The sequence below is a fragment of the Panthera tigris genome, chromosome X, assembly GCF_018350195.1.
Source record: "Panthera tigris isolate Pti1 chromosome X, P.tigris_Pti1_mat1.1, whole genome shotgun sequence".
Taxonomy (NCBI): domain Eukaryota; kingdom Metazoa; phylum Chordata; class Mammalia; order Carnivora; family Felidae; genus Panthera; species Panthera tigris.
In genome coordinates this window covers 36,256,146-36,283,495 of record NC_056677.1, presented here as the reverse complement: position 1 = coordinate 36,283,495, position 27,350 = coordinate 36,256,146, and the positions used below count along the sequence as shown (strand labels likewise).

Sequence of the window (27,350 nt, the reverse complement as noted above, 5' to 3'; positions counted from 1 at the left end):
CAGGCAGCAGGCACATCCTGGCTTCAGTGCCTCTATGTTAGTTGTGTTCTTTCCGTGGAACGTTCTTCCCCAGACATAGTCATGGTTTCTTCCTTTACCACCTTCAAGTCTTGGCTTAGCTATCAGCTTCTTAGTAAGATCTTTCCCGTTCACTCAATCTAAAATTACGGAGAAGAACGCCCCCTGCCGCCAGTATTCCCTGTCCCCTCCTTCCCTGCCTTAGTGTTCCCCATAGCATTTGTCACCATAAGACACACCTATATTTTGTTTGTAGTCTATTTACCCCCTATAAACTACAAGCTGCAGCAGAGTGGGAATTTGGAGTTGTTAGTTCACTTCTGTCCAGCATTCTACTAAGTGTCTGGCATAGACTAAGTGCTCAATAAATATTAGTTAGGATTTAATGAATGAACAAAGGAATGTTCATTATATGATACCATGCTACTTCTCCAGAGAGAAGCAATAAGATATTAAAGTGTAGATTAATGATGGATCTTAGTGGCAACGACACGGAATGATGATATTAGAAAACAATTTTGAGATTCCAGTGGATCTTGAGTCTCCTTAAGAATATTATCAAATCCACATTCAACCCTCTGATATGCAGTTCTAGTTATTCTTGACTTGAAACATTCAGTTCTGGTTATCCCTGATTTCCCCCAGAAGAGAGTAGGTAAACAGTTTTTAGATACATTCTTAGTATTTTTCCCCCCAGAAATGACCAGTTTGGTGGGGGGGAGGAGGACTCCTGTTTCTCCTTTACCTTTCTCAGTTTCTCCATAATGGGGATCATTTGTTCACTAGAAGCTAGTTTAAATGCCAAAGAACAATGAAAATGGTAGCCATATGAGTCATTTTTAAGATCCTTTAGAAAAGTTAGCTTTCATTATCATACTTACCTTGACTACTAACATTTATTTTTGGAAACCCTCATCCCTGCAGTGAATATACTTCTTGTTCTAAATAATCTGAATACGTAGTAGATTTCCGGCACCAGAGAGACAATAGACACAAAAATGTCAGTAACTTAAATGAAAAAGTTCCAAAAGGCGGTTTGAGCTCAGAATCATGTGCCATGTCTGAACTAGTTTACCTTGACGCCTTATGTTTTATCTGAAGATGGAATAATTCCATGAGAATGTTATCTGGCTGATGTGTACAGGCTTCTTATATTTAAATATATGTCCATGTATACTTGCAAATCATTACTGTGGATGTAATTCGTGTTGATTTAGTAAAACACTAAATTTAAACTATAGTTCATGTTATGAAAAACTCCTGTGTAACTGCAAATTGAAGAAATAAGATGATGAAAATACTTATAATGAAGAGTGCCCAAAGTCATAATACCATGACTTTGTGTCAAAAAAAAAAAAAAAAAAGATTTCTTTGGTAAAACCACAAGAAGAAAATGTCCTATTCAATCATTTCATATAAAAAAAGACTTTGAGGAAATAGTCTAAGTAATATACAAATATCTTAATGATTGTTAAAATATAGTATGTTTAATGCCTTTATCTAAATTAGTGATGTTTGCTATGAATATTCATTCCAGCAAAAGTAAGACCAACTAAAATTGTACTTTCCTTATAGATGGCTGAGCTCTTTTCACACCCTTTGTAACCTTAATATGTAGACCCTAAAGTATATTGACTGTAATAAAACATGAAAAGAGTATTTCTAGAAGGCTAGTCCATTTGAATTTTGGAAAAACACCAGAGAGAGAAAGGCGGCAGAGTCAGGCTGCAAAATGGATTTTCAGATTATACTGATAAACACCTGGAAAGATAAGCTCAAAGAAGCCACAATGGAGAAGCCTCACAGGAGTACAGAAGTGTGGGCTCAGGGATACCAGTGAGGTACAAGAGAGATCACTGTCTGAAACTCCAGGGAGGACCGCACGTGTTAGTGTGCCTGAAGGGGGCCCTGGCCTCCATGTGGGAAGTCCAGGAGAGCACAGGCGAAGCATCACAAAGTGTTCAGGCCCTGTGGGAGTGGGGGGCAGGAAGCAAACTAGTATAATACAAACATCAGCCATTTGAAGGATTGCACAATGGTAGACCAGAAATTCTGGTTTGAGGGGCGAATACGTATGATCTAGAATTGCCAAATTAAGTACTTTGTTTTGGTTTTTATTTTGTTTTTTGACTTTTTTTTATTAACAAAATTTTTATTAAAAATTTTTTAAATTTATTAAAAATTTATTTATTTTTGAGAGAGAGAAAGACAGGGTGTGAGTGGGGGAGGGGCAGAGAGACAGGGAGGCACAGAATCTGAAGCGGGCTCCAGACTCTGAGCTGTAAGCACAGAGCCCAACATGGAGCTCAAACCCACAAACCATGAGATCATAACCTGAGCCGAAGTCAGATGCTTAACCAAGTGACCTACCCTGTTTTTTATTTTTTTAATGTTTATTTTTGAGAGAGAGAGAGAGAGAGAGAGAAAGCGGGGGAGGGGCAGAGAGAGAAAGCGGGGGAGGGGCAGAGAGAGAGGAGGACAGAGGATCCAAAGCAGGCTCTGCACTGACAGCAGAGAGCCGGACATGGGGCTCAAACCCACAAACTGAGAGATCACGACCTAAGCCGAAGTTGGACGCTCAACCGACTGAGCCACCCAGGTGCCCCTTAAGTACTTTGGATATTAGGGTGTAGATGGTAAAAAGCTCCTGCAAGCTTTTGAGTGATGACACAGTGCAAGCAGCATGCTCGTAGAATTCCTTTGGACACTGGATGTACAAGCGTTGTCTGTCAGAATACAAGAGCTAGAGGCAAAGAGAGCCTGTAGAAGCTGTGCTGTGACAGGAGTGACAGGGGCCTGGACCCGGGGAGTAAAGGTGGGAGTGGGAAAGAAATACTCAGACTAAGAGATTTTAAGGAAGGAAAACTGATGAAGCTCAGTGAGTGATTCGAGGTATTTAGAATTAGGAAGCCCACAGGAAGGTTAACCATGTAGAGTGGAAATGATTCGTTATAAACCTTTCATGTTGAAATAATTTCAGACTCACAAAGAAGTGGCAAAAACAGGGACGCCTGGCTGGCTCAGTCAGTAGATGTGCAGCGCTTGACCTCAGGGTTGTGAGTTCAAGCCCCATATTGGGTGTACAGATTACTTAAAAATAAAATCTTTAAATCTTTAAAAAAAAATTAAAAAAAAAAAAAAAGAAGTGGTTAAAAACAGTACAGAATTCCCACGTGCACTTTGCCATTCTTCCTCCTGGTGATAACACCTTATATAACCAGAACTAGGAAAATGGCATTGGAACACTTAAACTGAAGGCCTTATTCGATTTCCACCAGTTTTTATATGCATTTGTGTGTGTGTTTCTGTGAAATTTTATCATATGGAAGTATATAAGCATGACCATAATCGGGATATAGAAGTGGTCTGGCACCCTTTAATGATCACATCCTCTCCCTACCCGGAACCCCTGGTAAATATCGATCCATTGTCCATCACTATCATTTTTGTCCTTTTGAGATTATTAAATAAATGGGATTATACAATATGTAAACCGTTTAAGAGAAACTCACATCTCCTGTGTGTTTCTCTCTTCTTCTCAAGCAGCTACCACACTCAACAGCGCTTCTGATGCCAGGTGGTGTGCCTGGGTGTTTTCCCCACACCAGGCAGTTCTCTGACACTACCTGGGTGTCCTACATTTTAATTCCGTTCTGACACTAACTGAAGTCCATGCAGATCCCACAGGTTAAAGGCTCGGTCCCATGAGACTCTCCCCCACTTCCGTTGCCAATCACAAGGAGTGGGTCCCCAAGTTACCCACAACCTCTGTCTGACTTGACTACAAATTGGAGGTTCCTATAACCCACGCACTCCCAACTTTGGATTTGATTATTTGCTGGAACAGCTCACAGAACTGAGGGAAACACTTACATTTACCTGTTTATTATATGCTAAAGAATATGGTAAAGGATACAGATGAAAAGATACATAGAGCAAGATCTGGAAGGATCCCAAGTGCAGAAGTTTCTGTTCCCACAGAAGGTGGGGTAGACCATGCTCCTGGCATGTACATATGTTCATCAACCCAGAAGCTCTCCAAACCCCATACTTTTGGAAATTTTATGAAAGGTTTTATCATGTAGGCATGCATTGATAATTAACTCTGTTTCCAGCCCCTCTCCCCTCTCAACAAAATGGGAGATGGGACTGAAAATCCTAAGCTTTTATTCATAACTTGGTCTTTCTGGTGACCAACCCCCATCCAGGAGCCCACTAAGAGTCACCTCATTAAAACAAAGACACTTCTGTCACCCAGGAAATGCCATGGGATTTAGGAACTCTGTCCGGAACCAGAGTCAAAGACCAAATATGAGGACAAAAAATGCTCCCAGTGCTCTTATCACTTAGGAAATCACAAGTGTTTTAGGAGCTCTGCCTCAGAAGCTGGGGTCAAAGACAAAATGTTAGAACAAAAGATTCTCCTAGCACCCCTACTTAGAAGGGTTTTAGGGCTCTGTGTTAGGAACCAGGGTCAGAGACCAATGTATATATTTATTATTACTTCACAGATTAGGTGTTTTTAGCATAATGTCCTTGGGATCCATCCAAGTTGTTGTGCATGTCAATAGTTCATTCCTTTTTATTACTGAATAATACTCCACTGTATGAATGTACAACACTTCTTTATCCATTCACCTTTTTAAAAAATTTTTTAACGTTTATTTTAGAGAGAGAGAGAGAGAGTACACGCGAGTAGGGGGAGGGACAAAGAGAGAGGGAGACACAGAATCCAAAGCAGACTCCAGGCTCCCAGCTGTCAGTGCAGAGCCCAAAGCAGAACTTGAACCCGTGAACCACAAGATCACCATCTGAGCCAAAGTCTGATGCTTAACTGACTGAGCCACCCAGGCGCCCCTGTCCATTCACCTTTTGAAGGGCATTTGGGTTGTTTCCAGTTTGGGGCTAATACAAGTAAAGCTGCTATGAACATCTATATACATCTATGAACATCTCCAAAGTAAAAACCTGTGAGTGGGATTGCTAAGTCCTATGGCAAGTATATGTTCAACTTTCTAAAAACTGCCAAATCATTTTCCAGAATACCTGTATGATTTTACTCTCCCACCAGCAGAGTATGAGAGAACCAGTTGCTCTATATCCTTGTCAGCACTTGGTAATGTCAGCATTTTTTAACCATTTGCAATTGCTTTTAGGAACATTTTTGTCTTTCTTAAAATTCTCTTGAAATTTTTATTTATTTTGAGAGCAAGAGCATGAGCACGTGCCTGTCCATGTGTGAGCAGGGGAGGTGCAGAGAGAATCTCAAGCAGGCTCTGCACCATCAGTGCAAAGCCGGATGTAGGGCTCCATCTTACAAACCCTGATCATGACCTGAGCTGAGATCAAGAGTTGGATGCTTAACTGACTGAGCCACCCAGGTGCCCTTAGGAACATTTTTATACCACCTGCTTAAAAATCCCAGTTGGATGATTCTAATATCTGTGCCATATCTGTGTTGGTATCTGTTGGTTGTCTTTTCTCACTTTGGTTGAGATTTTTTTATGATTCTTGGTATGAAGAGTAATTTTAGATAGTATGCTAGACATTTTTAGTATTATATTATGAGACTCTTATTTAAATCTTCTATTTTAGTAGGCAGCTAACCTGATTAAATTCAGAACACACATCCTGGCCCACTTTTAGGGCTGTAGCTGAAACACCAATTTCATTTTCAAAGCCTTTGCACTACTCGTCTGGTCTGCCCCACTTGTGCACTGCTCAGAGGCTCATTCGAAACCTGGGAGACTAAACCACAGTTTAGTCTCAAAGCTCTTTGCCGTGTTGATCCTGGTCGGTTTTATACCTGGGTTTATTGGTGATGTGCCAAAGACTTCATACATAGATTTAAAGAGCCCCTTCCCCAGCTCTCTTCTCTTTGTGATACTGCCCCTACTCTCTAGGGAGTGGGGCACCAACTCTTTGCTGTTGCTTGGGTCCGGAAGGGCTGGTGGAGGGGGGCAGGGGAAACAGGTCTGCTTACATGCTGTTCCCTGGGGGTAGGGTGGGTGCAGTCAAAAGGATTCTGTCCTCCAGAGCAAAAAACCTCTTCTCAGCCCTTGGCTAAAGAGAGTCAGATTTTCTTAGGGTTCATTTTTTGTGTGTTCCTTGTCCTTGGAGTTTCCAGGTTGCGGCCGCGCACACACCCAGGTGAGGATATGTTAAGAGACAAAAAAAAAAAAAAAAAAACACTGATCTCACCAAAGGTCACCCCTCAGGTCCTGGGATCCCTCCCCAGTCGGCCTTTTCTCCAGCTTTCAGAGTCTTCTCAGTGATTCAAAAGGGAAAGCCTTGTTACCAAGAACTCTAAAGAATTAAACCTTGGAAGAAGAAGTGTTTATTCTGTTGAATAGGGAATTCTTTAAAAATCAACACCAATGCCCATTTCTTGCTCTAGAATCCAGGGATGCCATGTGTCTTTTAAGCCACTTTCCCTGGGCTTTCTCTCACATTCGGCGTTAGCCAAAGGACCAATTTCTGTTCTACCATCTGCAGAGACTACAAAGGGTGTGAAGACTTTTTTTTTTTTTTTTTTTTTTTAAATAACAGTGGAAATTTGTTCTGTTACATATACCTAAAATGTTAAGCAATTTTATTTTAAGCAAAATGCAGTTGGGGAGCACCTGGGTGGTTCAGTCAGTTAAGCATCCGACTTCAGCTAGGGTCATGATCTCACGGTTCATGGGTTCAAGCCCTGCACCGGGCTGTGTGCTGACAGCTCAGAGCCTGGAACCTATTTCAGATTCTGTGTCTCCCTCTCTCTGTCCCTCTCCTGCTTGTGCTCTGTCTTGCTCTCAAAAATAAATAAACATTAAAAAAAAAATAGCCCAATAGAAAAAAAAAAACACGCTGTCACTTGGTTCACCCTTTTTGGAAGCTGTGAATAAAGACCATTACAAATGGGTCACAGGTTTCATACCCTGAAATTTTTACTATGTTTTATTTTTACCTTTTTCTTCTGCAATAGGAACATATTTTCAGTTAGAAAACAACCCAGCTTATTTAGTAAGCTGTTGACACACACACACACATACACACAGCGCTCCCAAATTACTTTACATCAGAGGTTTGTACATGTTGACTAATAAAAAGGATTATTAAAACCAATCATGTGCTTATACAGCATCTTGTTTAATCTTTGTAAGAATCCTGTAAGATTAGTTTTCAAAAAGAAACAACTGAGAGAATGTAAGGTCATACAGCCAATATATAAATGACCCAGAATTTGAACAGAAGCCTTTCTGACTCCAGGACACCTGGGTGGCTCAGTCGGTTAAGAATCCAACTCTTGATTTTGACTCAGGTCATGATCTCACGATTTGTGAGATCGAGCCCTGTGTTGGGCTCTGCGCTGACCACATGGAGCCTGCTTAGGATTCTCTCTCCCTCTGCCCCTCCCCCTCCCCTACTCATGTTCTCTTTCTCTCTCTCAAAACAGATAAATAAAAAAAAAAAAAAAAAAACTCTGACTCCAAACTCATTGTCTCTCTACAATATTATGTAGCTCCTTTTTGTTTGGGTTCTTTCTCTTGTGTTAAAGACCTTGGGTTTGCTTTCTCCGCTCCCCTCTACTCTATCGAAATGCAAAAACAGCTTTTACTCAAAAAATAATGCAAAGCCCATTTTGATGTTTGCTTTTCAGTATATGTTGATTAAACATCACCAGGCAGAACACAGGGTTTTTTTCGGTTTTTTTTACAATTTTTTAAATTGAAGTTTAGCAGACACATGTTGTATTAGTTTTAGGTGTACAATGTAGTGATTCGACAATTCTATCCATCGTGCAGTGCTCATTACAATAAGTGTAGTTACCATCTGTCACCGTACAAAGTAATTATAATATTACTGACTATATTCCCTGTGCTGTACTTTTCATCCCCATAACTTATTTATTTTATAACTGAAGGTCTGTACTTCTTAATCGCCTTTACCTATTTTACCTGTCCTCCCAACAACCCTCTCCTGTGACAGCTACCAGTTTGTCTTCTGTATTTATGAGTCTGTTACTAGTGTTGTTTGTTCATTTGTTTTGTCTTTTATTTTATTTTTATTTTTTTAAGTATGCTCCATGCCCAGCGTGGGGCCTGAACTCATGACCTTGAGGTTGAAAATCACATGCTCTACTGACTGAGCCAGCCAGGTGCACCTGTTTTGCCTTTTAGATCCTACATATAAGTGAAATCATGTGGTATTTGCCTTTCTCTGTCTGACTTCATTAACTTAGGGTAATACCCAGTAGGTCCATCCATGTTGTGAATGGCAAGATTTCATTCTTTTTTATGGCCAAGTAATATTCTGTAATATGGGTACACATATACATATACACCACATCTTCCACAAACAGTAACAGCAATCCATTACAAGATTCCATTGCTTGTTATAAAATGGCAGTTTTATGCTTCTCTCTGCTAGTTGATTACAGAAGACATAAGAATTTATTGAATATTGGTGAACCTGCTCTGGCTAAGTGCAGGAAAAGGAGATTAAGTCCCTAAAGATAATAAAATCATTCCCAAGATGTTTTAGCATACAGAATCTAGCAGATATACAAATTGTAGATATTTTGACATCAGGTGTTGTATGTGTACTCGAGAAAAATATAATTTTGCTCTCCAGTGGAACTCTTGCTATTTTTAGTCATTAATATAGAAAATAAATTTTAAAGTGTTTGTGTTCATTCCTTAGGAACTTCACAGATAACAAGGTGAAATTTTGACAGGACTGACTAAAATTCTACATTTAAATTCAAAAATAAATTTTGTAAGTACAGGATACCAACACATTGATTTTAGAAGTGCCTCACATGCAAACATGAATTTTCATTATAATAACAACTGTGATCTTGAACTTAATTTACAAATGTTGTATAGTATGCAGATTAAGAAAACTAAGAGGCCCAATTCATACTAATTAATCTTCATCTGGTTTAATGCATCACCTTTTCCCCAACTCTATAATAGGATAATAATGATATATTCCTCCTACTTTGTTGTGAAGAGTACGTAACATAAACATGTAAAGCACTAAAAAAAAAAAAAAAAAAAAAAAAACACCAAACTTGTAAAGAACTAGAACACTGCCTGGCACAAAATAAGCCCTCAGTACATGCTAATCATGATGATAACAATTATGTCCATTTGAGCCATTGCTTTTGAGATAATTAGCATGTAGCATTGTCTCTACTATCTTGTATAGTTGTTTTAAAGAACAACTATAAATGGGATACTGCCTGTGAAAGTCCCAAATTCAGTGCCTGGGACAGAGTTGAGTATTATCCTTAATATCTTCTAAGTGTTGTGACCCTCCAAAAATTTATTTCCAGACCAGACTTCTCTCTTGCACTCCAGGCTTGTATGTCCAAGTACCTACTTGAATCTCCACTTGAACTTTAGATATTTCAAGCATAACATATCCAAAACTATAGTCCTGATCTCTTCCCCATCTCTCTTGGTGTCAGACTTCCAGTTGCTCACACTGAAAACTTTGGTGTGGTCTTTGACTCCTCTCTTTCTCTCACACCCCACATCCATTCCCTCAGAAGATCCTGTTCTCGCCACTTCCAAAATATATTCAGAATTAAGAACTTCTATTCTTGGAGGACACCTGGTGACTCAGTTGGTTAAGCGTCCAACTCTTGACTCCAGTTCAGGTCATGATCACACAGTTGGTGGGATCGAGCCCTGCATTGGGTTCTGTGCTGACAGCACAAAGCCTGCTTGTGATTCTCTCTCTCCCTCTCTGTCTGTTTCTCCCCTGCTCACGTGTGCTGTCTGTCTGTCTGTCTCTCCCCACCTCAAAATAAATAAATAAACTTTAAAAAGAAAAAAAGAGCTTCTGTTCTTGGAAAGACACTGTAGGAAAACGAAAAGACAAGCCATGAACTAAGAGTAAATATTTGCAAATTATGTATCTGATAAAGGACTTACATATTTAGATTATGTAAAGAATTCCTTCTTTTGAACTATAGTTGACATACAATATTAGTTTCAGGTGTACAACATAGTCAGCATTTATATACATTATGAAGTGATCACCATGATAAAATCTAGCATCTCTCACCATACAAAGTTGTTACAGTATCATTAACTGTGTTCCTTTTGCTGTACGTTATATCCCTGTGTCTTTATTTTATAACTGGGAGTTTGGACATCTAAATCCCCTTCCACTATGTTGGGAAGAATTCTCAAAACTCAATAATAAGAAAAAGCACAGCCCAGTTCAAAACGGGAAAATATTTGGAACAGACACTTCAACAAAGATATGTGGATGGTATATAAGCACACGCAAAGTTGCTCCACATCATTTTTCATTAGGGAAATACAAATCAACACAACGAGATGTCTATACGCACATGTATCAGAATGGCTAAAATCAGAAAGGCTAACCATACCAAGTATTGGTGAGGATGTAGAACAATTGCAACTGATACACTGCTATGGAAATGTAAAACGGTACAACCACTTAAAAAGTTTAACATACCCCTATAATACAACCCAGCCATTCTGCTGAGTATTTACCTAAGAGAAGTAAAATGTGTATCCATACAAAGACTTGTACATTAATGTTCATTACAGCTTTATTTGTAATAGCCAGAACTTGGAAACAACCCAGGGTCCATCAGCAGATAATGGGTAAACAGATTATGGCCTATCCTTACAAAGGAATGTCACTCAGCAATAAAAAGGAATCAGCTATTGATACACACAACTACATGGATGAAGTTCAAAACCTCTGTGCTGAGAGAAACAAGTTAGAAAATGAGTCTGTACTGTCTGGTTCCATTTATATAAAATTCTAGAAAATGCAAACCAATTGACAGTGACAGAAACAGTGGCTGCCCGGGGATTGGGAGGGAGAGGACTAAGGGACGTGAGGAAACTTTAGAGAGTGATGGGTATATTCAGGTTGAACACAGTGATGCTTTTATGGTTGTATATGTCAAAACCTAGAAAATTATACATTTTAAAAATGCAGTTTGTTATATGCTAATTACCCCTCAGTAAAACTTTTTTCAGAAAATATATTCAGAATCTATCTCCTCTTCATCATCTTTATTTTCTCCATCTGACTTCATCTACCATTTTCCCCCTAGATTACTGCAATAGCCTAACTGGTCTCCCAGCCTTTTTTTTTTTTTTCCCCTTAAACCCTTGTTCCCTTTTAATCTGTTCTCAACACAACAACCAGAGTGTTCCTTTAAACTTGTCAGATCATGTCACTTCAGTTCAAAACCTTCCTGTGGCTCCCTTTCCCACTCAGAATAAAAGGCTATTATATGGGGGCGCCTGCGTGGTTCAGTCAATTGAGCATCCGACTTCGACTCATGTCATGATCTCGCTGTTCGTGGGTTCGAGCCCCCCACGTTGGGTTCTGTGCTGACAGCTCGGAGCCAGGAGCCTGCTTCAGATTCTGTGTGTGTGTCTGTCTGTCTGTCTCTCTCTCTCTCTCTCTCTCTCTCTCTCTCTCTCTGTCCCTCCCCCACTTGTGTTCTCTCTCTCTCAAAAATAAATATTTTTTTTAAAAAGGCTCTTAAATGGCCTACCCCAGCCTTGTTGCCTCTCTGATCTGATCTATTTACTCCGTGGCACATGGGTCTTTTTGCCAGTTTTTGAAAACTCCAGGTGCACTTCTTCCTTTGGGCCTTTGTCTTGTTGTTCTCTCTGCCTAGACCACTCCCTCACCAGTTTTGGATGTCCTCACGGCAATTGGGCCGACTTTGACCACCCTATTTTAAATTGCAGTGTACCCATTCCCTCTTACTCTGCTTTACTTTTTGCTTTATCCCATAGCACTTTTATGATACTCCATAGTTTACCTTTCTGTATTTTCTTCTACTAGAATATGAGCTACACGCGGGCCTGAATCTTTGTTGGTATTGTTTACTTGTGTATCCCAAGTGCATAGATCAATGCCTGGAACATAGCAGGCTCTCAAGAACTATTTCTGAAATGAATACTTATTTAAGTCTTTAAGATACATTGACAAATTAGAGTAGAACCAAATTGGGTAATAAGAAGAATGACAAGAGGTTGAAGATTTTCATGAAGAATGGGCGCCTGGGTGGCTCAGTCAGTTAAGTGCCCAACTCTTAATTTCAGCTCAAGTCACGATCGCATGGTTTGTGGGTTCGAGCCCCGCATCAGGCTCTGCTGACAGCGCAGGTCCTGCTTGGGATAGTCTCTCTCTCCCTCCCTGCCCCCCCGCCCCTCCCCCACTTGCTCTCTCTCTCACAAAAATGAACTTTAAAAATATATATACATGAGGAATAGTTGAGGCAACTGGAGACATCACAGAGAAGAATAGATTTAGTGGAAACATGATCCCCCTCTTAGCTACCGAGGAATTACTATATAGAAGAGGAAGAATGTTTGCTCTGCGATATTACATAGGGCAACGCTAGCCCAAACAAGCCAGATGTGGGCCCAGGCTAAGTAAACACTTTTTTACTTTCTTAGAATTGTGGTAAGCTGCCATAAAATAATGATCACTCACTGGACAAAGTCAAACAGAATAATCGTCCTTCGGGGATTGAAAAGGATCCCACGTGAGGAAATGCTTGAATTAGATGGCCTTGAAAAGTTTGTTCTAGTGCGAAGATAATATGATCTTTCAACATCCAGTCATTCCTGGGGCACCTGGGTGGCTCAGTTGGTTAAGTGTCTGACTTTTAATCTCAGCTCAGGTCTTAATCTCAGGGTCGTGAGTTCACGCCCCACACTGGGCTCCACGCTGGGCCCGTTCACATGAATGAATGAATACATACATACATACATACATACATACATACATACATACATACATACATAATGTGATCACTCACCTAAAAAAAAATCCAGTTACTCCTGACAATTCTGAATGCTCAATCATTTGTGAAGTTAATTTTTCAAATGCTCATTTTACCTGACAAGAACATGTCAAAGGTAACTTCATACCTTCATAATTATGATTTAATTATCTTTGCCATATAGCCATATATCTAAAAATTACTTGATCCATTATTTTAACCCTTTATTATTGCTGAAAATAAAATACTATTTTACTATCAGTTTTGACCTTCGTATCCCTCATTTGAGAATGTTTACCAGTATCATGGAATAAAATCTCCAGTATTTTAGAATTTAAGTTTCATGTTTAAGAAATGTGGGCTTCATTGTTTGTTTTAGATTAAGTTTCTTCACTTTTTTAAATGGCTACATATGTTCATTATCTTTCTTCTTTTATAGGAACGGGATCGTTATGCCTACAAGATTCATCTTCCAGAAACAGTAGAGCAACTGAGGAAATTCAATGCAAGGAGGAAACTAAAGGTAATTAAAGAAATCAGCAAAAAGCTTTCCGACAGCTAAATTCTCACTTCTACAAATTATTTCAATAAGGTTTTGTTTTTTAAATCATTTAAGGTAATATCTAAGTATGAATCTAAACAAAATGTTAAAATAAATGAAAGATTAATCACATTTTAGATTTGTATCATCCTAAAAATTTATAGCAGAGATGTAATTACTTTTGAAATAGGAATTTACTATCTTTTTTTACATTTTTATTTCAACGTTTATTTTTTTTTGAGAGAGTACGAGCCGGGGAGGGCAGAGAAAGTAGGAGACACAGAATCCAAAGCAGGCTCCAGGCTCTGGGCTGTCAGCACAATGCTTGATGTGGGGCTCAAACCCACGAACTATTAGATCATGAGCTGAGCTAAAGTCAGATGCCACCCAAGCATCCCAGGAATTCACTATTATTATCCATTATTGTTGAATATGAATGTAGGCCACATTTTCTCAAACTTAAATATTTTGACAAGAAAAATGTGAGTTTAGTTCAGTGGAAACAATACTGGATTAGAATTAATTAGACAACGATCACAAAGCAGTAAGAATCCCCACTACCTTGATCTACTAGAAAATATTTTAAAATTACTTTTCTTAGCTTTTCTTTATTCTTACTAGGTACCTTTCTCCTTTTACCATTCTCTCTATCCTCTATCTCACCAAAAAAAAAAAAAAATGGTAATTATCCCATATGGGGAGCCCGTTTGATTTTAAAAGGTTTTGAAAAAGACCAAATATAAAATAGTAAGCTATTTTATTAATATAAAAATTAACGTTTATTTATTTTGAGAGAGAGAGAGAGCAGGGGAGGGGCAGAGAAAGGGAGAGAATCCCAAGCAGGCTCTGCACCATTAGCACAGAGCCCAAACATGGGGCTCAAACCCACAAACCATGAGTTTATGACCTGAGCCAAAATCAAGAGTCGGACGCTCAACTGACTGAGCCACCCAGGTGTCCCAACACTAGTAAAAAAAACTGTATGGGACATTTCCCCCCCTCTTCCCAACAGAGGAAACTCTTATATTGTGGTCTTAAAATTATTATTTGACTTATTTTTGATTACTGTAAAAAAATCATCTTTAAGTCTGTCCTCTAAGTGGTTGATTGGTTAGTAGTCCTCCTTAGCCATGTGACTCCCACCAACTATAAAACTTATAAGTATTTTCGTATATGTCCTAAATTGCAGTAATATTCATTATTATTCAACCTCTGAAATATCTGAATAATTTCATATATACAGCTCTAGATTTTGAGGAACATTATGTGGATGGGGGAGAAAACTATGTAGGCCACGATATTATGCTATAGAGCTGAACTGTTCAGTCTAGTAGCTGCTAGTCACACATAGCTATTTAAATTTAAATTAATGACAATTAAATCAAAAGTGTTCCTCAGTCACACTAGCACATTTCAAGTGCTCATTAACTAAATGTGGCTAGTGACTAACGAATCAGATCACCCAGACATAGGACATTTCCATCATTGTGAAAAGTCGACTGTGCTACTATACAACAAAGGAAATTGTAACATGTCATTATTGGTGATGATGATTCTCCATTAAGCCTCTGTCCTAATTGTTTTTACAGTCAGCACTCCAAACTGGCTCTTCTCTATTTGCTTTAAAAGTCCTTGGCAAAAAAAAATAAAAAATAAAAAAAAAATAAAAGTCCTTGGCAAAAATAATTATTAAAGACATGCCATTATCAAGATGGCACCTAAAGAAGTTTCCCAAGACTTTGACATACATCTGAACCACTGTAGCCTACAAGAGAAAAAAAAAAATCTTACTATCCAAAGTGAAATTTTGTCAGCTGTTCTTGAAGTTCATTTCTTCCCCAAAGAAACCATTAATTATACTTTTTTTTCTCAGTTCTTCCCTAGTCTTTTTAACTCTGGCCCTGCTTTGGCCTTTGTGACATTGCCCTGTCTGGGGCTGAACCTTTCATTGGCCAAGTCCAGGCCTTTCGCCATAGTGCTCAGGTTTGCCCATCACGAGAAACCCATGCTGTAGTTCTCCCAGTGCCACAAAACCAGACTTGGGCCTAAAATAGCCAGAGTGGTGACTAAGATTCATTTGGACAGGGCAAAGCTGTTACAGCAGAGAGGGGTCATATGAACTTACCACATCCCTTTGCAGGACTATTTAAAGTTTCAAGACCCACCAGACAACCTAGAATTAGGAATGTCAGCAGGGTTGTCATTGAGATTTTTTTCAGCTTCTGGTAAGGCCGTATTCCTTTATGTCATTCAGCCATCCTGGTTAAAGTATGTTATGCCTACCATCTGCAAGAACTCATTCTCCTCATTCTGCCTCTTCTGTGAGCTTCCAGAACACAGATTTCCACTTTACTGGCTTTCAGAGACCACCACACAACTGTTTCACAAATGAACAGCTAGGTACCCATCCTTGTATCCGGACACTGTTTTTAAGCTCCTCAAATGTTAGGCAACAACCTATTGTGGTTTGTTTGTTTGTTTCTTACTCCCTTTGAAATGATTAAAAGGGAAGTTCACAGAAAGCAGTAGAATATTGCTTTTCTTACTTAGAGGAAGGAAATTTTTATCGTCCATGGCGAGAAGAGAGAGAAGAACAGCATTATGGGAAAGAGTGGGCTCTGGAGCTACATTGCCTTCGGTGAATCGTGAATTGTGGCTCTGACACTTACTAATGTGTAACCTTGAACAAGTTATTTAAATTCTCTGTGCCTCAGTTTCCTTATCTACAAAATGGGGATAATGGTAATAGCTAACTCATAGGGCTGTAAGAATTTAATGAATTAATATATTACAGTAGTTACAAAAGTACCTGGCAGTCATGAGTGTTCCATACATGTTATTTGTTATTAACATTATTATTGTTGTTACTGTTTTACTGTGATTTTAATGTTTATACCTTTGACTTGGTACTCATTCTGTATATGAATAACTGTAATTCCAATAACTCCATACCATTTTAGCTTTTTTTCTAGTCATTGACATTAACACTTTGAAGTTTTTAAAAGCTTTTTAAAATCTATAGACAGGGGGCACCTCGGTGGCTCAGTTGGTTAAGCATCCAACTCTTGATTTCAACTCAGGTTATGATCTCATGGTTCATGAGTTCGAGCCCCATGTCAGGCTTCTCACTGCCACTGTGGAGCCTGCTTGGGATTCTCTCTCTGCCCCTCCTCCACTTGCACTCTCTTTCTCAAAATAAATAAACACTTTAAAAAATTCATTTAAGAAAATCTAAACTAATGGAGAGACATTTAATGTTCATGGATCGGAAGACCCAGTATTGTTAAGATGGCAGTGTTTCCCAAGTTGATCCATAGATTCAACACAGTCTCCTGAGCAGAAATTGACAAATTGATCCTAAAAATTCATATGGAGATGCAAAGGACTTAGAATCGCCAAAACAATCTTGAACAAAGGACAAAGTTGGAGGACTCATGCTTTGCAATTTTGACACTTAACTATAAACCTACAGTTATCAGGACTCTGGTACTAGTATGGGATAGGAGTAGACATGTATATCAGTGGAACAGAATTGAGAGTTCAAGAATAAACCCTTATATTTGAAGTCAGTTGATTTTCAACAAAAGTGCCAAGGCAGTTCAATGGGGGAAAGAAGTCTTTTCAACAAATGGCACGGGGACAATTGGATATCCATGTGCAAAAAGAGACCTTTAAAATGCCACTTTTGGGGCGCCTGGGTGGCTTAGTTAAGCGTCTGACTTTGGCTCAGGTCATGGTCTTGCAGTTCATGAGTTCAAACCCCACGTCAAGCTCTGTGCTGACAGCTCAGAGCCTGGAGCCTGCTTCAGATTCTGTGTCTCTATGTCTCTCTCTCTGCCTCTCTCCCACTCATACTCTGTTTCTCTCTCTCTCTCTCTCTCTCAAAAAAATGAATAAAACATTAAAAAAAAGTTTTAAAAGGCCACGTTTTGGATGATTCCTTTTTTTTTTTTTTTTCAGTATCTAGAATAGGTATTTATATCTGTAAATCCATAGAGACTGAAAGTAAATTGGTGATAGCCAGGTCTTGGGTAGTGACTACTTAATAGGTATGCAGATTTGGAGGGAGGGAGGTGATGGTGTTTTGGAACTAGAAAGAAATGTTGGCTGCACAGCATTGTGAATGTACTGAATACTGCTGCATTGTACACTTTAAAGTGGTTAATTTTATGTGAATTTCACATACCCCACTTGTTTTTATACCACGTGACAAAAATTCTTCTTACATAGTGGTTTCCTCTTCAGTACACTTAAGGGATATGACACATTCCCGTAGTAACAGTGGCTCACCATACCACTCAGTTCACCCAAGGGACCACCCATCCCTCAGCCCCAGTTATGCCAGAGGTTGGAGGGACGTGTGTTTATTAAAACAGCCTCATGGTTGATTCTGATATGTCCACCTTATTGAGAGTCATTACTCTCATTAAGCACACACTGTAATGGTTTTACAAAATTCTGTCATATTGTACATATCATAATTAACCAGCTGTTGGACACAGATTGCTTCCAGTTTTCCACAGCCATAAATATTTTTGCATTGCCCACCTTGGTATGTGATTATATTCTTAAGACAAGTTCTGTGCTACTGGAATTATTGGCATCAAAGTATGTATGTGTATTTAAGACTTGTGATTTCTTTCAATAACTTCCCCACCAAAAAGCTGTTTGAATAAATTTCTATGTATTTTTGGTGGTGAGTTTTACTTTTGAGGTTGAACCTTCTTCTCATTCTGAAAGTTTTGTGAAACTTTTTTATGCCAGAATATAAAACAATACTCATTATACTTTGCTGAAATTTCAAGACTATTACTCATTCATTACAATAATATCGATACTAAACAATCAGAAAGTGTTTTCTTTCCATATTTATACATTCATTTTGGAATTTAACCTCTCAGCAGGCTTTAGGAGACAACAAATCCCTATGAGAAAATTATTTGGGCAATTAGCATTAACATCATTTTCAGACTACCTTTCACATGTAGATTTTTAAAAAGTTAATGGAACCCTGCATGTGATTTGAATTATCACACACTTCTTTTTATTCTCGTCTCTTGCATTATTTTGTTTTTACATCTGTGAATGATGATGGGAAAAATTTTTTTTTTCTCATTTTGGTTACCAGATGTTTCAGATGTTGGGTTTTCCCCTCTTTTTGTTTTACACTAAGCTCTAGAATTTTAATACTTCAGTTTAAAAAAATCCTCTAGAAACAATGCTTCCTTTAATAAACTCCATAGGCCTCAGTACAAGACTAGATATAAGAATCCTATTTTCTCAAATCGAATATTAGGATGCGTGGGACAGACTGATCTAGGCTGTCTGGAAAAATCTGTGCTCTGTGGGTATGTCTTAAGGAGACACCCCTGTACGCTAACCCCAGGTGCCATCTACTTGGAGTTACTGAGCAAGGGGTCAGGTTGCAGGACGTACTAGGGGACCATCTGTTAGCATCTGAGCTTGTCTAACTAGGGAAGAGGCTGAGGAGAGGAATCTGTTCTAGAAATCATCTCCTTTGGTTCATGAATTATTTCTACCTCTAGAAAGCAAATTTCCCCACAGTGAAGCATGTCAAATAAATTTTGTAAAAAAAAAAAAAAGAAGAAGAAGAAGAAAAGAAAGAAAGAAAAAATAGAAGCAGTATTCTGTATTTGGGTAAATTTATTGCATTCAGTTTAGGAAATGGTTAAGTTGAATCCATGTGATTCCGTTTAAAGGATAAAAACATTTATTCCTTACACTGTATATACAAAAAATGAGGGAGATTTCTGATAACTACAGTTTTCCTGTATTGATTTTGCAAACCGCAGAAGTATCTGGTCTGTGTGCTTCTCTAAATTACCAGTTGGTCCCTCAAATTCCTGAACTTTGCAGAACTAGAAAAAGTTTGTTTAGTGATACCATTTTCCAGCACTTTACAATGCTGCACTCTCTCACGCAATAGCCACTGGCCATATGTGCTTACTTAAATTTTAATTTTAATTCATGCATGTCAAATGAAATTTTAAATTTGATTTCTCAGTTGCACTAGCCACATTCAGTACCACATGCAGCTGATGGCTACTGTACTCAACAGTACCGGTATAGAACGTTTCCATCATCCCAGAAAGTTCTATTGTACAGCACCATCAGGAGTCTTGGCACCTCCAAAAGTAATGCTTACCTCTAAACATCACCTTCTGAGAGGTCAACCAGGAAGCTCTAACAGCTGCCTTTTGGCATGCTGCTCCTTTCTGTAAACTCAACAAGAGCTAACTTAAGGATTTATCAAGGACCTTTGTGCCCTGATGAAAGCCAGCATTTACATATAGTCCTCTCCTGTAGTAAGGGGTGGTGCAGAGGCAGTAAGACAGCACAGCAGCCGTGGGCTCCAGCTACTCAAGAGCAGTAAGCCTGGTGTCCAAAAGGCACAGCTGATTCTGAAAACTTACTCCAGTATAAGCAGTTTACATAGATAAAAATTGGAAGTGATTTTGATCTTTCTATTGACTTTTACAAAGCGATTCTATTAGTTTCTGATTGTGAAATATAGGACGTATTACTTCCTAAGTTCGGCTGTCTAGCTTTTGAAAGCTATTGTATACATTAATCGACCATCTTTATAAAATGCTTTCACAGAGTCCAAAAGGATTCCTAAGATACTGTTCTGTGCAGTTGCTCTTAAATATAGTCCTATCTACTATACTTGCAAGTCTCATTGTTAACCTTCTTCACAGGAAATAGCACAGCGAACTTTAGTCAGATGGCCCAACTTAATGTGATAAAAAATTCCTGGTTTTAGACCTGCATCTGAGTTTTGTTTGAGTATCCTACACACATAGACTGTGCCGACTCTACTGAATGATAGCATTGCTTGTGACTGTATGTACAGAGATCGGGAGCTCTGATGTAATCAAACCTCTCCCCTCATTATCTAGGGCCTACTTCTTACATGTAATCAACCCAAATCCTTTAACATTTCTGCCTTGAAATGATTTTCCGGCCTTCTGGATCATCTCTGTTCAGCCTCAACCTCTCCAAGTCCTTCACCCTTTGTAGGGCTTGAAGTTCAGTGCTCTTAACCCTAGTAAGATGATCCTTTCTCAAATCCTTATGTCACATGTGGATTTGTATCGCCCTGTGATGGGTTTTGCCCCCTTAGTATATTACAACATGACTGTGTGTTATTTTGCCACTTGGGTGCAAACCCAGTTTACTCTCCATGTCATCTGAAAACTTGTGTGTCTTGTATCTAGACTTTTTAAAACATACCTCCCTGTTGTGCTATCAAATCCCATGGTGCTTGTTTCTGAGCTCAGGGAGCACCAAAAAGGGAGTACTGGCCCTTCGTGGTGGTCTTCAAGTCAGCAAGTCCTCTGTATTCACTCTCCTGTACCTTTCTTAATAACTCTGTTGCCTCCTTAGGGGTACCTGGGTGGCTCAGTCAGTTAAGCATCTGACTTTGGCTCAGGTCATGATCTCACGGTTCATGAGTTCAAGCCCCGTGTTGGGCTCTGTGCTGACGACTCAGAGCCTGGAGCCTGCTTTGGATCCTGTGTCTCCCTCTCTCTCTGCCCCTCCCCTGCTCATTCTCTGTCTGTCTGTCTCTCTCTTTCAAAAATAAACATTAAAAAAAATTTTTTAATAACTCCATTGCCTCCTTAGGTGCATTCAGTAGTTTAACTTAGCAGAAAGTCTGAGCCAACCATTTTCTTGTTTTCCACTTCCTTAAATGAGGCACAGAATCATCTAACTGGGAGTATTCCATTTTGATGTTTGACATACTAACAATAGTTGAGATTGAGTTGAGAATTAATTACTTGTAGTTCTTTTTTTGTTTGAATTTAGAATCTGCCTAACTTGCTTAGTCCAAAGTTGCATCTTTAATGCTAGTTATCTTAGCAGACTCTGAATAGTCTTAACTCACAATTGTTATGTTTCACTCTCAGAACATACTAAACTTTCCCTTCTAAATTAAAGTAGGCAGAAAACTTCTTTGTCAAAGATGTGATAAACTGGGAAGCTTGAAGAACTACCTGTATAAGATGTAGATTGATGTTGCTGTACCCACGGTCTCTTTCATAGCAATAATGTAGTACAGGAGTTGGCACACTATGGCCTGCATGCCAAATCTGGCCCATTGCCTATGTTTACATGTAAAGTTTTATTGGAACATAGCAGTGAACATTCGCGTACATATTATCTGTGGCTACTTTCATGCTACAATGGCAGAGTTGAATAGTGTCAACAGAGACCATATGCCCTGCAAGCCTAAAATATTTACCATCTGGCCCTTTACAGAAAAAAATTTTTGACCCCTGGTACAGTAAAAAACCCTTGAACTTGTGAATAGACATTCTGTCTACTCTTGATTTTATCTCTAAGTTGGCAGCGACCTTAATAGGTTGCTAAGCCTCTCTGGACCTCAGTTTCCTCATATGCAAAATGAGTCTCTTAGAATGAATCATCTCCTAAAGTTATAATTCTATAAATCCATAAACTGCTTTGGAACCGTTTTTGCTGTTTTACATAATAGCTTTGCATTGAATATCCAAACCACATGCAGTCACTGAGTTGAGAGGACTAAATAAAGAAAACTGCTAACCATAAGATAAATTAGGAACTTGCTACTATTGTTATAAAAGAATTTACCTCTCAAGGCTCTTTGAAACAGTGCTTTCCTGGCAGAAGTTATTTGTCGATCTTTGATCATAGTAGTAGCTAGACCATGCCTTGAGATATAAACCCACCATATTAAGAAACTCAGTTGAACTTCATTTGGAAATAAAAATAAAGCATCTCTAAAATTTAGTTTCAGTGTGTGGGAAACTTTTGATACATAAAAATTCCATTCCCGCCCAGCTTTTTAGGGAACATGGTATATATGTAAAGTGAAATAAGCTTCTACTGTAGAAAGAAGAACTCAACATTCAGTGCTGTTTTTTTCATCGCAGTAGCTGACTATCAAATTCCACGTAAAGACTTCTCATACATTAACCCTAGACTTTCAGAAATCTGAAAAGTTGGGGCTCCTGCCTGTCTCAGTTAGAACTTGCGATTCTTGATCTCGGGTTATGAGTTCAAGTCCCACATTGGGTGTAGAGATTACTTAAAAATAAAATCGTAAAAAAAGAGAAAAAGAAATCTACTAAGTTGCCTGGGATGGTGTCATTAAGATCACTTCTCTGTTTTTTTTTGCCTTCCCTTTCTACATTCAGTTCAATTCAATTCCATTTATATTTGTAGAAAGAAACCCTAACGTGACCCCCCACCAAAATGAAACTTGTGGAAATGTGTTTCTATTAATGTTTTCATATATTTAATAAATGCCTAAAAAGATTTATCTTTCTGGGGCGCCTGGGTGGTTCAGTCAGTTAAATGCATCCGGCTCTTGATTTCAGCTCAGGTCATGATGGCACAGTTCACGAGATCGAGCCCCATGTTGGGCTCTGCACTGAGAGCACGGAGCCTGCTCTGGATTCTCTCCTTCTCTTTCTGTCCCTCCCCCCTACGTGCTTTTCTCTCGCTCGCTCGCTCTCTAAATAAATAAATAAACTTTAAAAAAAGATTTATCTTTTCAGAAAAATCCTCAAGTTCAACATTTAAAATACAGACTATGTAAGTGATTTAATCCTTAAACTACCTAAATGAGTAATTCTACCTAGACCAGCAAAAGGCTGTGCTCACGTTCTAGCTCTATATTACTAAGCTTAGTGACAGTTTGCACTTACAAAATGCTTTACAGTTCACAAAGCACTTTCATATACATTATGACTTTTGACAATTCTGTAAGGTAAGTTATGTCAGTTTTAATATTGACTCAAGTAGTATCAGGCAGCTAGAAAGTGGCCCAGCCAAGGAACACACCCAGATATTCCGACCCATGCCTAACAGTCGCGGAATTGAACACTTTTACAAAATAACTGGTATTGTTCTTCTTGTTACTGAAACAATTCCCAAGATTTCTCCACCCAGCAGTCCTATGTCATGCATTCCATATGACAATAATTCTCAACTAGGAATCAGGGAAACCTGTGCATGTTGTTTAAAGAGTCACCTGTAGAGGCGCCTGGCCAGGTAATTCAGTGGAGCGTGCAACTCTTGATCTTGAGGTTGTGGGTTTGAGCCCCATGTTGGGTAGAGAGATTACTTAAGAAATAAAATAAGGGGCACCTGGGTGGCTCAGTCGGTTAAGTGTCCGACTTCGGCCCAGGTCATGATCTCACAGTTCGTGAGTTCGATCCCCGCATCAGGCTCTGTGCTGACAGCTTGGAGCCTAGAGCCTGCTTCGGATTCTGTGTCTCCCTCTCTCTCTCTGCCCCTTCCCAGCTCATGGTCGCACTCTGTCAAAAATAAAGAAACTTTAAAAAAAAATTAAAATAAATAAATAAAAACAAAATAAGATCTTTAAAAAAAAAATAAAAGGAGTTACCTGTAGTTGGTTCTGCTTTGTGGCCTGACTGAGAGTAACACATAGTCATTCACAAAAAGAGAGGGGGGCAAAGATATTAAAAAAGGAAAAGTGACTCATTCCTACTTCCCAGAGATAATGCGACTAACATTTTGGTATATGTTTGGTCTTTATATCCGTATTAATCTTTTTTTTTTTTCAAACATGAGGTCATACTATAGATTGTTTTAAAACCTTTTTTATGTAACTCACAAGCATCTTTCTGTTTTATTAAACATCCTTCAGCATCATTTCATAGTGTCTGCAGAATATTCCGTTTTGTGTACATGATTGAGTTCAAGATGTGAATGGTTTCATGTACTTTCCCAATCCCCAGCGGTGTTCTTCTCATATATGCCCATGTGATTAATCTCAAGGAATCCAAACTCATTTACAAGCTACCCCTCTTCTAGCTGTCACCTCCTACAGGTTTGACTTTCTGAATAATCCTTATGTTTGTTATTGAACTTTTTTACACGTATGTGCTTTAGTATCTTTTTCCATCTTTTTCTTTTAGGGTGCAGTACTAGCAGCTGTGTCAAGTCACAAATTCAACTCATTCTATGGTGACCCCCCCGAAGAGTTGCCAGATTTCTCCGAAGACCCTACCTCCTCAGGTAATTGGACCATTCGTCCATTCACCAGTGTGAATCATTTGGTGTCTACATCTTCTCTTTTCCACCGTAAATAAACCTTTCCTGTGAATCCAGTCAGATCTCCCAAGGAATTCTGAGGAAGTTTGTCAGCAGCCAAATTCCATCCACATGTGTCTGCTTCCTTCTAATTTTACTACCGAAGTCGCTTTCCCCTGCTACTCCAAAACCAGCATTTTACTGTTTTCCTTTTACCTCAGAAGTACTTCTTCCCTTTTCCCCACTCCAGACCCAACATTGCATTTCATCCAATCCAACATTGTAGTCAGTCTTTTTGGATCTTTCTGATTGCCTTATACCCCAACAAAAAACTTCTTTTTTATTTTTTTAATGTTTATTTATTAATTTTGAGAGAGAGCATGCACGAGCAGGGGAGGGGCAGAGAGAGAAGGAGAAAGAATCCTAAGCTCTGTCAGCACAGAGCCCACCATGGGGGCTCAAACTCACGAACTGTGAGATCATGACCTGAACTGAAATCAAGAGTTGGATGCTTAACTAACTGAGCCACCCAGGCACCCCCAACAAAAAAACTTCTGATACAAGATTTTCCCCTGTCAACTATATCAGACTTTGGGGCAACACTGCTTTTAATTTTATCTTTCAATGTATAGCTGTCTCATAAGTTATCTCTCGAAACAACTTACAAGTTCCTCTCTTTTTTATAAAATCTATAACACATACATACAAGCATTCAGAGGAGAACACAAAAGGGTTACCTATTTGGATCAAATGTATATAGGGACCCCTGGGGGGAACAAAATCCACTAGTGTTCACAAAATTATGTTATAAAGTGCTCAGATTTCCATTTTATTAGTGAGGAATTCTCAAGGATCGTTTATTAAAAATCCATAGTATCCTGGGGCACCTGGATGGCTCAGTCCATTAAGGCTCCGACTTCAGCTCAGGTCATGATCTCACAGTTTGTGGATTCAAGCCCCGTGTCGGGCTCTGTGCTGACAGCTCAGAGCCTGGAGCCTGCTTCGGATTCTGTGTTTCCCTCTTTCTCTCTGCCCCTCTCCCACTCATGCTCTCTCTGTCTCTCAAAAATAAATTAAATATTAAAAAAAATTTTAGGCAATAATAAAAAAATAAAAAGTAAAAACCCGTAGTATCCATTTATACATTTATGTAAATGCACGTATGTGTGTGTTACACTTTTTAAATTTCATTTATTTATGTATTTACGTCTGAGTCCTATGCCCTCCGCCCTTAGGTTTTCTACCTTCTCACATTAGAGTCACTCAGTATCTGCCATGTGGTTGCCTTTGCACTATTGGTTTGATTTTTGGACTGGCTCATTCGATATTCAGGTTATTACCATTGGACTCAAGAAGCATTCGCACATTCATTCTTCCTGTATTGCTAGGGTGGTCCTTCACCACTGTGAGCATTTGTCAGTATTTCTGCTTCTTCCTTGGCTGTGTTTATACACATACGTACACAAACACGTTCCCATACACACATGTTCTTATCAATTGGTATGTGCTTCTTACACCTGGTGGAAAAGAACGAAATTGAGTTTCCCCATTCCAACAGCTGTGTAGTTCCTCATTTTGACCTTTACCAACTGGGATGTGAATCTTCCTCTTTTGAGTGAAGGTGATTTCCAAAAACATTCAGAAGTGGGAATCTCAGAAAAGAGACTCTCTGAAGAGAAGGTCTTGCTGGCTTCTTCTTGCTGAGGAAATGGGAGTCTCATGTCTGTCTTTTTTCTTCCAGTCCAATTTATTCCCTCCACCCGTAGCACTGCGGTTGGTGTTTGCTAGCTCAAACCTCTCTCTTCCCTCCACACTGTTTCCAGTAGACCTGTCTGGCACGAGCGGATCCAGTAATGGTTTTATGTTGTATTGTGACTACATGATGCAGTCACAAACTTGGACTATATCAAGAGAGTTTTGGTCAAGATCTAACACCATTTTCATCTTAAAATCGGGCCTGGGGAGCAGTATGGTCCTCGCAGTAGCTTCACAGACCTAAGCTTTACTGTTGCCCCTTAATATGTACCTCTGCCTGGCAAGAGTTTAATGAGCTCTTAAGTGTTCCATTCTGTTAAAGAGTCAAATTTTTCTTTTAGGGAAGGAATTGCCCATAGTTATAGACACACTTAATTTTCTGTCAAATACATTTTTATTACCCAGTTTTTTGTTTTTCAGTACAATCTGTAAGTGATATGGTCAAAACAGCTTCTGATTACAACATTTGCTTTTTAAACAAAAACGAAATTTCCCCCACTGTCTTGCAGGTAGCCTGCAAGCTCTTGAATTAGTTGTTCACAATTTCACGTTCCCTCTTGCTTCCCTTTCCTGCAGTCACACCTTTTTTTTTTTTTTATTTCTGGATCTTAATGATCTTGTAAGCAGTCTGTATCTTCATTTGACATGCAAATGTCCGTCCCAAAGACAATGGGACATTTTGAAGAAAATTCTAATATTGCCCTAACTTCCACACAGCTGTCAGGAAATATTCATCTGTTCCTAAAATTAATTTTTAATACCAAACCATTTAAAGGGAGGCATTATACTACTGTGTCAGCATTGTTTATGAAATAGCTCTCTACCAGCAAACTTCCCTTTCTGCAACCAACAGCGAAGGCTGTATGCTTGGCTGCAGAAAGCCTATTGTATACCTTATCTGGACTCACAGAAGAGCCTTACACTTTCATAAATTAACACATCTGTATTTTCAGTTTTTATTTCATTTTTGTTTTTTAATATTTCCATTTTCCAACCTAAATTTTTGTCTGTTTAACTCTAATCTTTAAATTGTGCATCATTTATTTTAAGTTGCAACATTAATCTGTCCACCATCTTTCTGTTTAAATTTGCATGGGCTTGTTTTACAGTACAAAACACAAAGCACCTTTCAGCATTACCTGAAAGTTCTTGCAAGCCTGTGGCAAAAAGAGAAAAATGATCAGAAAG

General features: G+C 38.9%; 1 protein-coding gene across 8 annotated transcripts in view; it reads left to right on the top strand.

Moving 5' to 3' along the window:
• Positions 1–27,350, top strand: part of CASK (calcium/calmodulin dependent serine protein kinase) — a 354,627-nt gene that overhangs the window by 230,950 nt on the left and 96,327 nt on the right. For all 8 annotated transcript variants that reach the window (XM_007084353.2, XM_007084352.2, XM_042973928.1 and 5 more), the window contains exons 9-10: positions 13,242–13,325; positions 24,293–24,392. In XM_007084353.2, coding sequence (XP_007084415.2) covers positions 13,242–13,325; positions 24,293–24,392 — 184 coding nt within the window. The remainder of the gene's footprint in view (positions 1–13,241; positions 13,326–24,292; positions 24,393–27,350) is intronic.